Source organism: Kogia breviceps, chromosome 2 (genome assembly GCF_026419965.1).
Source record: "Kogia breviceps isolate mKogBre1 chromosome 2, mKogBre1 haplotype 1, whole genome shotgun sequence".
NCBI lineage: Eukaryota > Metazoa > Chordata > Mammalia > Artiodactyla > Physeteridae > Kogia > Kogia breviceps.
The window spans coordinates 167,576,857-167,589,933 of NC_081311.1; the positions used below are offsets into that span (position 1 = coordinate 167,576,857).

Here is a 13,077-nt window from a genome sequence, read left to right on the forward strand (position 1 = left end):
ATAGGAAACTTAAGTCCACAAAAAAAAGCCCTGAACACAGACGTTAATGGCAACTTTTTCTTAACAGTTAAAAACAAAGATGTCCTTCAATAGGTTAATAAATTGGTATATCCAGACAATGGACTATTAACTCAGCACTTTAAAAAAGGAACTACAAGCAGATAATGAAGATTAACTACTGGGAAAAGAAAACATGAAAATGAGGAGCTAATATGTGAACAAATGGAGATGGTCTATGAAAATGTTTGAATGCTGTTTGTCTAAAAAGTCCACAGAGACTTCCCTGGTGGTCCAGTGGTTAAGAAGCTGCCTTCCAATGCTGGGGACTTGGGTCCTCAGGGAACTAACACCCCACATACTGTGGGGCAACTAAGCCCGGGCGCACTAGAGCCCACATGCCACAACTACTGAGCCCATGCACAACTAGAGAGAAGCCCATGTGCCACAACAAAGAGACCATGTGCAACAACGAAAGAGCCTGCATGTGAAATAAAGAGCCTGCATGCCTGCAATGAAGACCAGACATGGCCAAATAAATAAATTTTAAAAAATAAATGAGATAAAAACTCCACATAATCTTAGAGAACAGATGTTTATTATTTGCAACCAGAATTCTTTAGCTCTTGATGGCCCTCTCTGGTACACATCTATTAATACTTCACTGGACAAAACCACCTTGGAAAATATATGCTCATATAGGTTCTTTCTGTAAGTTATTTATGATAGACAACTGTGAACTGCACAAAGATACAGACTAAAATGTAATGTTTCAGAAAGAACTAGGATAAAACAGCATTAGGGGGCTTCCCCGGTGGCGCAGTGGTTGAGAATCCACCTGCCGATGCAGGAGACACGGGTTCGTGCCCTGGTCCGGGAAGATCTCACATGCCGCGGAGCAACTAAGCCTGTGAGCCATGGCCGCTAGGCCTGCGCGTCCGGAGCCTGTGCTCCGCAACGGGAGAGGCCACAACAGTGAGAGGCCCGCATACCGCAAAAAAAAAAAACAAACCAACCAGCATTAGGTAGTAATGCTGCTAAGTCTTTATTAGTGTTACCAGGTAAATAATCTGAGTGTAAGTTTCCATTTTATGTGGTTTTAGGATACTTAAATTCAAATTTTTAATTTACGTTTGTAATTTACATTACATTAAAATATTAACGAGGATATGCCATGTATAATTATTAAAATTGCAGTAAAAATATATCCATACCACACAACTCTACTGCTGCAATCCTTCCTACAAAGGGGGCTCTTCTACTGGGTTCCTGACTGGGTGTGTTTGCATGTGGGGAGCACTACCCAAAGTTTAGATCTTGCAGTGTCTTTCAGAATTTAAAAAATAAACTGGGGACTTCCCTGGTGGTGCAGTGGGTAAGATTCCATGCTCCCGATGCAGGGGGGCCCGGGTTCCATCCATGGCCAGGGAACTATATCCCGCATACATGCAGCAGCTAAGAAGCCTGCACGCAGCAACTAAGATGTTTGCATGCCACAACTGAGAACTGGTGCAACCAAAAAAAAAAAAAAAAAAAATTTAAAAAATAAAAAATAAATTGTAAGCTAAAAAGAAATGAGCTATAAAGCTATGGAAACACAGAGGAACCTTCAATGCACATTACTCAAAAAATGAAAGCCAATCTGAGAAGACTACATACTATACGACACCAACTATATGACAGTCTAGGAAAGGCAAAACTAAGGACAGTAAAAATATAAGTGGTTGCCAGAGGCTGGTGAGAAGGATGAATAGAGCAGATTTTTAGAGCAGTGAAAACACTCTGTATCCTATAATGCTAAATACATGAGGGATGTGGATAATGAGGGAGGCTATACATGTGCGGAGCAAGAAGTATACTGGAAATCCCTGCACCTTCCTCTCAATTTTGCTGTGAATCTATAACTACTCTAAAGGAGTCTTTAAAAAAAAAAAAAGCCAACTGCGTAGAATCCTAAATTCCCCACTAACTTAAGCCATTTGTGGAATCCCACTGGGGGTGACAAGAAAGCAGCACTATTAAATTTGGTAATAAAGGGAGAACAAAATTTTCTTGGCTCATCTCTAGTTCTTTGTATTCTATAACCTGGTTTCATTGCATTTGGTTTAGAGAAGGAAGAAATAACTCCCAATGCTGGCAACCCCTAAAATGCAAACAAAGCTAAACATTTCCAAAGACTTATGAAGGAAAACTCCAGGAAGAGATACACATCCATTCTTATAATAACAGGTAGAACAAAAATGGTGCTAAAAACAAACTATACAGATTCATATAAGTTTTTTAAGTACAAAAATTTATTCTGAATAAATCATTTTGTAATTACTGAAAAAGATGTTCATTACTTTACTTAGCTAATATTTACTTAAATCGAGTTATCCAAACAAAATAAACATGGCAATACAAAAATGTAAATTTACAAAAGCTGTACAAAATAACTTAATATTTAAAAATTAGACTGATACAGTCCATATGATCTCTTAAGGGAGCTATACAATTATAGATTTATGTACTTTTTTTAAGGGGGTAAAAGAAAGGATGCTTTAAGGCTTCTTTAAGTGTAATCCTTTTAGCTGGATCATACTCCAACATTTTCTGAATGAGGTCAAAGAGAAGCTCATGTTCAGCATCTTGAGAAAGCATAAATTCCTGAAAGGAAAATAAAATCAACAGCCTTTTCTACTACCACTTATTATAATTTTATTTCCCCACCAAAAAAAGAGGGAAAACTCAAGGTTCTGAACCCTTATGCAATGACCCAGGCTTACCTTCAGAGGTTTACAGCGCCTTGAAACATATCTGCCAGCAGAACTATGTTCATCCCAGTCTAATCGATCATGATGGAAATATTTACGTTTCCTAAGAGTAAGTCCATATCCATTCATGTTTATAATGTTGACAATGAAAACTTAAAATATCTAGCAAAGGTGATTGATGGCACTTACTCTTAAACATACCTGGTTTTCTGTATCATATGTTTTGGCAAAGGTCCAAGAATCCTTTCCATCATTGCCAAATGTTCCTTACTATCGTGTGTCTAAAATAGTAAAGAAAAGTTATTAACTACTTCTATTTGCACATTGTGCTTTGTTCTTATTTAACACAGCTGCTAAAATTTTAGTCCATAGATTACAGGTCACAAAGGAAGGTAATCTCTAAAACAGGCATACTTTTAGCAAGTTACAGCTTAGAAGAAAAAACAATTAAGGCCTACAGAAGTTCACCAACAATTTCCCTAAATAAACAAAGACAACTATTTGTAATATACTTAGAAATGTTTCCAACAAAATGACAAATTATAAAGAAAATACAAATGCCCAACAGCATCAGAATTACACGTGATTTTATTTCTTTACCTTTACCTACAATAGGCTATAATGAGAGAAAAAGCGCTACCTAAATGTGTGTACTTTGTGTTAAATTCATATAAACAGGTAATTTACTTTTGAAAAGTCACTGAAACAGATCATTGTCACTTACTGGAAATACTGTAAACCCAAGGTAATATTCAATAAGAATACATCCTATACTCCAGACATCACATGGTTGGGACCACCCTAGGGCTGCAAAGTAAAGCGAATTGTTAATGAAAAAATCCTCAATATTTCTCATCAACATTTAAAAAAACAAGGATATAATCTGATGTTTGAGCTGGACACATCCTAAAGGAATCATTTAATCCAAGCTTAAACATAATACGATAGCATAGCATATAAGAATTAGTTAGGGCTCTGGAGATATCTGGTTTCAAGCCCCAAATCTGACTTATTCTTTTGGGACTGATTTGGGGAAAAAAATTTTTTCCTAAACCTCCATTTACTAACTTGTAAAATGGGAGCAATCTACACCATGCAAAGACTAACTAGACATGACATGTATGAAGCATAACAGGCATTATATGATTATGTTTAAAAATCCCATCACGGGATTTCCCTGGTGGTCCAGTGGTTAAGACTCCATCTTCCACTGCAGGTGGTGCACGTTGGCCACACAGCCAAAAATCAAATAAAAACAACATCCCATCACATATTACAAATGTGCAAACTGAATTCTAGAAAGATTAAGCAACTTCTCAAAGTCCCAGAGCTGACTACTTGGAATAAGCAAGAGCTTAAAACCCTTAATGTGTTTTACTATACTAATCCCTAAAAGGGAAAAAGGTAGTCCCTCAAACACCTAGTACTGTAAATAAATTTTGAAGTTAGTTTCAATAAAGACATACACAGGTCTCAAAGCACAATTAAGAAATTCTTACCTAAAATAACTTCAGGTGCCCTATAGTGTCTTGTGGATACCAATGTACTGTGATGTTCATCATCATATGTTGCACTTCCAAAGTCTACAACTTTAACATCTGGATTTACTAAAGTACGTTCATCACGTTTCTGAAGGTCATAAATGATTAAGGAGGCATTACATTAAGAAGATGTAAAATATTCACTTAAAACTATGAAGATAAAACATCAAAGACTTACCATTTTGGGATTATATGCCTCTGTGTAGTCAGATTGCACAAATAAGATGTTTTCAGGTTTTAAGTCTGTGTGAGTCAACTTATTACCGTGCAGAACTGAGAATGAAACAGAAAAAAGTTCCTGTATTCTAAAAATCGAAAACCAAAAACCTAACCAAACCCCAAAGCCCTACAACAAAAATTCTCTCTGAATGCCTTTTCATATGTCCAAATAAGTGGTCAACATTCAATAGCCTACTACAAAACCACCAGGGACTAAAACCCATCACCCCTCTAAAAAGTTAGTTCACTGACAGCTAACTGCTTAGAAGAAGTATCTTTCTCTTATGAAGCTGAGATTTGCCATTCCTTAATTTTAACCCAGTGGTTCTAGATTATCATTTTTAGAAATCAGAAAGGTTAAACCAGTTTTATACAATTTATTATTATATGCTGGACAATATTCTCTTTACTGAATGAAATGCAGTGAACCGACCAACCACTTGTAATCAACCACATCTTTCTCCTACCTACTCTTAAACAATGTTTTTTTTTAAAAAAGTTTTATTTTATTTATTTATTTATTTATTTATTTATGGCTGTGTTGGGTCTTTGTCGCAGCGCATGGGCTCCTCATTGCGGTGGCTTCTCTTGTTGCGGAGTGCAGGCTCTAGGCGCACGGGCTCCAGTAGTTGCAGCTCGTGGGCTCAGTAGTTGTGGCTCACGGGCTCTAGAACGCAGGCTCAGTAGTTGTGGCACACAGGCTTAGTTGCTCCGCGGCACGTGGGATCCTCCCGACCAGGGCTTGAACCTGTGTCCCCTGCATTGGCAGGCGGATTCTTAACCACTGCACCACCAGGGAAGCCCTCTCTTACCTACTCTTAATTAAGTCAGGCCTCCAAGTCATACATGTTAGATTGTATTTTTTTTCTTTTCAAAGATTCAAATCGGTCTGGCATTAAAATCAGTCTCCATAAACTCAAGTTTCTGGAATATATGCCAAACACTTACAATTCACAGACTTGCATATCTGATATGCCATCTTCCTGATATGATCCAGTCGAAAGGGCAGAAAACCATTTTCCTTAATAAAGTCATAAGTACTAAGTCCTAGTAGTTCAAACACAATGCAGACATGACCATGATGTTCAAACCACTCCAACATCTGGACACAGCGGCTATAAACATATGAGAAAAAAACTGAGTACAGCCTCTTACAATTCAAATCTACCCGAGGCCATTTTCTAAGTTCTATTTTGATACTCACAATGTTCTGCTGGGGTCTGTTGTATTTAAGTGTTCCAGAACTTGTATTTCTGAGCGAGCAGCTTCACAATATCTATCCACATTTTTAACTATTTTTACTGCTACATGTCTACCTCCCCTGTTAATGAAAAGTTAACATTAAAAAAATGATAAAGATGATGTCCAATTCCATTTTTCCATCACTCTTCAAACTGTACTACTTCTATTCTGACCCACTGTATTTGTTTTTTTGAATTTATGGTCTAGCATTCAGTTTTGTCTAATTATATGTAAATACTCTAACTTCAACTCAGTGTAAGCAACTAGAATGATCTTTGGGCATATGGTAGGGTCGGTAACACATGCTGAATGACAGATTGTTTTCATCAGACCATCACTCACTTGAATTTTTTTTTTTGGTCCTTTAACTATGTACCAATAGCTCTAATTTAACAATACTGGGACATTATCACTTCAATTTACATTCCAACTAAAACGTAAAACAAATGTATATAGAGCAGTTTCTTTCTATAATACCAGTCACTGGCTAATAACTCCAATCTTCCTTTGGTCCAGGTTACCAAAAACGTTGGGATATAGTGGGGATAAAGAGTTCTAGTTCTCAGAACCTTACCAACCAATAGTAGGAAGCCTCTAATAATTCATTTAGAAAAGCTCTGCCATTCCAAACAGGAAAAAAAATCAAACAGGAAACAAAATAAAGAAAATTTCTTACACTGTTTCTTACACTATGTTAAGAAATTTCAATCAGTTGTTTGAAGGGCATAGATAATTAAACTTATGACACAAATCTAGGAGAGTTCTCAGCTCTAGCTGTGTTACCCCTTATCAATTAGGTTACTTTCTAAAAATATAGGTTCCTAGGTAAACTACCCTGAAGATTGGTTCAATGCCTGGGGTAAGCAAAGCTCCACAGACTCCTAATATAAAACCAAGGCTAAAATCTACTGATCCAGAAAAAAACAACAACAATGGCCACACCTGTGACCAGTGGGACAACAAAAGAATACTTTTGTAACATAAAATACTTCAAAATACTTTTGAAACATAAAATCTATTCTCAGCTTGTAATTAGAGACTTACACATACTATTAATAGCTGCTGCCTAAGAACACAAAAAGCTAGTAACTTTATCGGAGCTTCCTATACATAAGTTAAAAATCCAAGCTAAAAGGGTATAATGATGTGTCTAATTAATGGTCAGACTATACCTTAAAGCTGAATAAATTTTCTATACTGTTCACCTTCCCAAGTGCAATCCCAGACCAGGAGACTTACGCTTTATGATCAATGCACTCCACGACTTTCCCAAAAGCTCCTTCACCTAAAGTATCAACAATTTCATCTAAAAGAGAGAAATAAAACTCAGTTATACCAAGAAGTGGAAACAGTTTACTTACAATAAAGGCTATCAAATGCAGATTATTCTAGTTGATGCTACAAATTTCCTTAGTCACTAGATATTTTATTGGTCAACACTGCCAAAAAACATATATAACTATTTTTAGGTCTAATTTCATTCTTAAGCTAATTTCATTAACTTGATTTACTGTTTTGGAAGTTCTGCATAACATTAAATTTCTACAGAAAGTAAAAACACAATCCCCCCCCACCAAAAGAAATGGAAAAAAAACAAACAAAAACAGAGAAAGAAAAAAAGATTTCCAAATCCCTGAAATCTTAATCTATATATAGATTATGTTATCTGAAAAGTTAATAAGTGTTGAAAAATATTCTATACATCTTGCACTTAGTACGTCTCCACTCTGACAGATCAGGTGACCCTCCTCATCATCCTCTACACTCCTGGTTCTTTTCCTTCGGTGACTCTTCTGGAAACGTCAAGTGGGCGGCACCAAGATCATCCAGCCAATCAATATACCCGAGTGAATTCAGGGCAGTATACGAAATTCATTCAGCGGGGAGATATTCAGGCATTCAGATACACGCCAGGCCACAAACGGTTGGCAGGAGCAATTTCAAATTCAGTCCCCAGAAATTCACAGGGCACATAGTTTATGTTAACAGGAGAAAAACATGGCAAGGAACAGATTTTCAGATAAGATACTCAAAGTGGCAAGGCAACAAAACATAATACAATTGTTTTTCTTTTTTAAAAAAATGCTTAGTTGTAGCATTCACTGAAACATAATTTTAAGTTTCTAGTGTCCTAATTTAATGTTGCAAAATTGTAGAATATTTACTTGTCAAAAGCAGACTGTGGCCAAATTTTAATTTCCCGGCTAAACTAAGAAAACAAATAACAAAACAGCAAATAAAATTAAAAATCCTAATTTTGGGGAGAAAAACAAATTGGCATACAAGAATAACACTATGGTATTTCAAATGTCATCTGAGCTTGATCTCCAAATTAACCCATAACCCATAACATTCAAATCTGTTTAAGTGGTTTCCTTAGTGAAAAAAGGATTAGAGAATATGCTTTGCCAGAACAAAGAGGCATGCACGGCATAATCCTCGGTCATTCAAGTATAAAAATTCTACTTCTATTTGTAGTAAGACTTTAATTTAACAAATCACATTTCTTGAAGTACTATAAGAAAACTTTCAGAATATCTTGTAATCCCTGCTATAAACTAACCTAAATTACCTCCTGTCACTGGAATGACAATTAGTTGCCAACTACTAATAAAATCTATTACTATATAACTATACACATATGGTATTTGAAGAATTTCCTATCCAATGCACAAACACAAAGAATCCTGCAAGTTAAAATCGAGACGACTTTATCTTAAACAGAACTTCCTCAAATGATCAAACACAATTTCAAGTTTTCCTGTTCCACAAGGGAAATAAAATTTCCAAAATATTTTAAAAGAGCTCATACCCCATGTGAACGACGATATGAAGTACTGTGGTGAATTCTATGTTTGCTTTTATAACTACTTCTTCCACTTCTACCAGAGGACTTGCTACTATGGTTCTGATATCTGCTTTCATGATCTCTATGACGATGTCCAGGTTCACATCCTTGATTGTAGTCATTTCTGTATTCATCAATGTAGCGTCGACTATGATAATCCTTCCCATTTATGGATCTGCTTTCCAGATAATAGCTAGAAAAAGAGAAAATGCGTTTTCAATGCTCTATGTTAATCCCAAATATCCTCAAATTCTCAGTAAATCTCTTAAAACAGTACTCTTAATAAGATTTTACGCTTTTCTTACCAAAAAGCAAAAAAAAAAACCTCCCACATAATTTTATAACCATTACAAGTTATCACTGGAAACAGAAATGGTAATCAGTTATTTTAAGTCGCCTCTAGTTTTAATCATGAAAATGTATTTTCCCCCGGTTTTAGCGAGATACAACTGATATGTAACACTGTACTGAAAATCTTTTTATACTAAGACACTATAAATACCCTCATTACCTATCAGATGTTTTAGAGTAATTATATCTGCAGCGCTTGTTCTCCCGTGCACTGCTATGTGATCTCCTCCTCCTTTTATGACTGCCGCTGCTGCTCCGCCATTTTCCATAATCCCAATCTTTTTCATCCCAATCAGGACAATAAGTTCTCTTTGAGTGTCTCATCTACATAAAAGACAAATTTTTCCCAGTTAAATACTACCCCACGTCAACACTGTTGCAAATTCACTCTAGTTGTGACGTTTTATTGTTCTTTTAAATCAAAGTTCAAAAATCATTAGCACCCAACCTGAAATCACTGATAAACCCAAAGACTTTTTTTCTGCTGCCTCAAAATCCAGAGTCTGAACTTTATTCACAGATATTCTGCATTATTCATGTCACGCTTAGATTTACTAGAAGAGTGCTGGAAAAGAAAAATAGAGAGGAGGAAATCCCAATTTCTGAACGTTGGGAAAAATCCTTTCCTGCCAGAAGCACAAACTCCTAACAACTTGAAAAAGACGTTATATAGAAACTTTTCACCAACTACCATTCATACCAGTACTAACTGCCCGGGCCTCACCTCGTCTCTAAAGGCAACTCGAAATCAAGAAGCTCCAATTGTTCTGGGCGGGGGGCTGCAAAAATACCTTCGGCTAAACGGCCCCACTGCCCGACTTCTCTCACGCGCTCCTTCAAATACGCCATACTATTTTTCTTTCCTCGAGATCCTAAACCTGATTTTTGTTTACACCCCTGAAGGCAAACGCACGCGCCATTTTCCCCGGAATCCTTTAAGACTCAACTGGATATTAAGTGACACCGCCTTACACCAGGTCAACGTGTTCTTTCTTTTCATTTGTTAAGAACACTTCCTCAGAGGAGCGACACTTAGGCACATTCCAGAACCCGAGTCAACGCCATTCCCCGCAGGCGGCCTTGCCGTCTCCGCCCCGCCGCCATTTTACAGCCCGGCCGAGGCCTCCGCCGCCGCAGACAACATGGCGCCCGTGGGCTCCTGGGCTCGGCCCTCCCCGCTCCCTTTGGGGAAGGCAGACGTTCGAGAACCTTCCCCCGACTGGCAAACCCTATCGCTACCCTCCACCAGTGACTGGAGCGTTGCGGTTCAAACAGAAATTCGCAGCGACGGGCTTGGCAAAGCATGGAAAACGAGCGGGCCACCTTTGTGCAGCGGGAGGGCAGGGAAAATGGGGGGGGGGTCACCGTGCCGCAGACTGCGGGCGCCCAACAAGCTTGGAGGGGAGCGTCACAAGCGCTCTCGAGGCACAAAAAGAGGCCCTGACACCTGGCCTGCTTCCTCCTGCGTCTTACCGTCCTGGAAAAGAGTCCAAGCCGAAGGAGACAATGCTTGCAACGCGACCAAGGAGAAAACGCAGCCGGCTGCTACGAACTCCAGCAGCAAAATGGAGCTGACAGCCTGCGTCAGGACTCTCCTGGAAAACACGATGACGCTGCAAGCGGGCCTCCGCCTCTGGGCGGGGCCTCTGCACGCGGGGAGGGCTGAGCCGACTCCGGCTCCGACTTGTGCGCAGGTTCTGGGTCGGGCGCTCAGCGACCAAGGGTGGAGGGAGGGAAGCCGTTGCTGGCCGCCATGTTGGTCCCGCTCTGCGTTCCGACTCTGAGAAAACATTGTAAGAGTCGGAGAGAAGAGACTCGCTTATGGTCACTAAACATTGTGTTTGTGAACGCTAGAAATGAGGAAAAGTGAGGGAAGCAGGGTACAAAACGGCCTGTGCCCTATTGCAACCGCTTAAACGATACTTTAAAAAAAATTACACCATCTGTATCAAATAGCCCCATATTGGGAATTGTCTGGATTTGGGCTTTTGTTAAAGTTCTGAGATCTGTTTAAAACTAGTTAAATCTTCGGTGGCTGGGACCCACATGCACCGAACTTGGATTGTAAAGATTTTTCCCGAGGTTTTAAAAGTCGAAGAAATGTGAGAGCAAAAGCCTGGAGACAGAAAGTGGAACTCCTCACAAGCAACATTTAAGCGAGACCTCTGCGGTGTAAGGTTGAAGTAAACTGTAAAAGGGGGAAATGGAAGGTCATTACAAGAAGACAATTATTAGGAAACAACCTCTGAACAACAAAAATCAAGCTGCAATTTTTTTTTCCAAGCTGCAGTTTGATGGAACAAAGTAATTGCCAACCCTGACTCCCGCGCCCCGCCCCTTCTCCATTTTGTCACTTGAAAAAAATCACGTACTCATTACAAATTTAGTCATGAGTTTACTAAATGAGTTTAGGAATGCATAAAATTATCACACATTATGGTAAAGCGAAATCTTACGGGTTTTATTTAAACAGGAGAGCAGCGTAGAGAACCTGCCGGATACGGATGCGCAACTACTGTCGGGTAAAGTGATGAGGAATACGCATCCCCAAAATCCCTATGCTTGTTTGCATTTCTTAAGCCGCTTCTCAAAATAAATTTGAAGATGCTTTAAAACCATTAATACCTAGATTCTTACATGGGGTCAGGATCACTAAATACAAGGTTAGTATTTAACTTGTGAGGGAGAAATTTCTCACAGTAACTTGTGAAATTTACAGCTACTCGGTATATGTTTAACAGCACATTTAAATGTTAAGCAAAACCTAGGGAATCCCAGTCCTTGGAGTATAAGAGTTAATCGAAGTCGTTGTGCTAAACACTGTACATAAATTCTCACTTAATCCTAACGGCAATCTAAATATGGGCATTAGCCATGTTCTGCTATTACAGGTCAAAGTTGCAGTTTGTGCAGACAGCAATTTAGAGTATTTAATTTCTTTAGGCGAAATCCTCACAGTAAAATTACAGGGTAAAAGCCAATGAAAAAAATCTTGTACATGTTGCCAAAATTGCTTTCCAAAATGGTTTTAAATTTAGCAGAGCCCACATACAGCCGATTACTGGTTCAGGATATACCCAAAGTTTCATTAATGAAGTTAGCCATTTTAGTGCGTCTGTTAGTGCATGCTATGGGCTGTTTGAAGGGCTATGCGCCCCCCCCCCCATATACTCATGTGTTTTAAGTCCTGACTTCCACTACCTCAGAATGTGACTGTATTTGTAGTGTGGACTGAAAAAAATGCACAATGTGAGAGTAGTGAGGTAAGCTTTATTTGGGGCAAAATGCCTGGGGAGATAGCCTCTCAGCTCTGAGGAACTGCTCCCAAGAGGTAGGAGGAGAAGTTGGTGTTATATATGATTTTAGTGAAGGGGGATATGTGCAGTCAAGCATACGTTTTGACAGAGGGTTGCTGCTAGTCACGAGGAGCAGGTAGGTGTCTCCATTAATGATTTTAGTGCTCTTCTAGATATGAGAAGATGCAAGAAATTGGGCTCATAAAATCTTCTGAAAATATCTATCTGAAGGCCTGTTCTGCCAGTTTTCCCCAAAGCACAGGGTGCCTCATTCCTGATCTCCACTCTGAACTCCTTTCAAGGTGTGCTGAAAGTCAGTGACTGCAGTAGCTAGTGACTTCACTCTTATACACTAGAGCCAGATGGTAAGCGACAATTTTTAGTTGGCAGTAAATAGGGTCTTTATGATTAAATGAGGTCATGAGGGAGGGGCCTAATCCACTTTAGCTGTTGTCTTTATAAAGAGATTGGGAAACACACACCCAGAGGAAAGATGACGTGAAGACAGGACATGGTCATCTACATGCCAAGGAGAAAGGCCTCAGAGTAAACAACCTTGCCCACACCGTCATCTCCCAACTTGTCTCTAGAACCGTGAGAAATTTTTCTGTTGTTTAAGCCACCCAGTCTCTGGTACAGTACTTTGTTTTGGTGGCTCTAACTAAATTAGTGCATAACATTAAAAATTTTGTTATTTTGGTGGTTACTGAACTTGTAACTCTATTTTCTAATTAGTGAAGTTGAACGTTTTCTTGCCCATTCATACCTTATTGCTTTTTTGAATGTACAGTCCTCTTTTGTCCTATTTTCGTGCAGTTAAACCTATTCCA

General features: G+C 38.7%; 1 protein-coding gene across 2 annotated transcripts; it reads right to left on the minus strand.

Moving 5' to 3' along the window:
- Positions 1-580: 580 nt before the first annotated feature.
- On the minus strand, positions 581-10,663 carry CLK1 (CDC like kinase 1). 2 transcript variants are annotated; one of them, XM_059053449.2, is made up of 13 exons: positions 10,425-10,663; positions 9,112-9,275; positions 8,565-8,793; positions 7,455-7,545; positions 6,992-7,058; positions 5,715-5,831; positions 5,459-5,625; positions 4,470-4,564; positions 4,250-4,379; positions 3,475-3,557; positions 2,952-3,031; positions 2,763-2,853; positions 581-2,643 (listed from the first exon to the last, which is right to left on the minus strand). In XM_059053449.2, exons 2-13 carry the CDS (start codon positions 9,273-9,275, stop codon positions 2,500-2,502), a joined length of 1,458 nt encoding a protein of 485 aa, XP_058909432.1. In that variant the 5' UTR covers positions 10,425-10,663; the 3' UTR covers positions 581-2,499. The 2 variants fall into 2 exon arrangements, with proteins under 2 accessions (XP_058909432.1, XP_066882628.1); XM_067026527.1 differs by lacking the exon at positions 7,455-7,545 and having other exon boundaries at positions 1,021-2,643; positions 10,425-10,524.
- Positions 10,664-13,077: the final 2,414 nt, after the last annotated feature.

Excerpts from the sequence above, each read along its gene's own strand:
- CLK1 (XM_059053449.2), bottom strand. The coding sequence starts at position 9,275 with ATGAGACACTCAAAGAGAACTTATTGTCCTGATTGGGATGAAAAAGAT. Across the intron at positions 7,546-8,564 it reads CATATCGTCGTTCACATGGG|AAGAGTCACCGAAGGAAAAG; the intron begins GTATGAGCTCTT and ends TGACGTTTCCAG. Across the intron at positions 2,854-2,951 it reads CATATGATACAGAAAACCAG|GAAACGTAAATATTTCCATC; the intron begins GTATGTTTAAGA and ends ACTTACTCTTAG.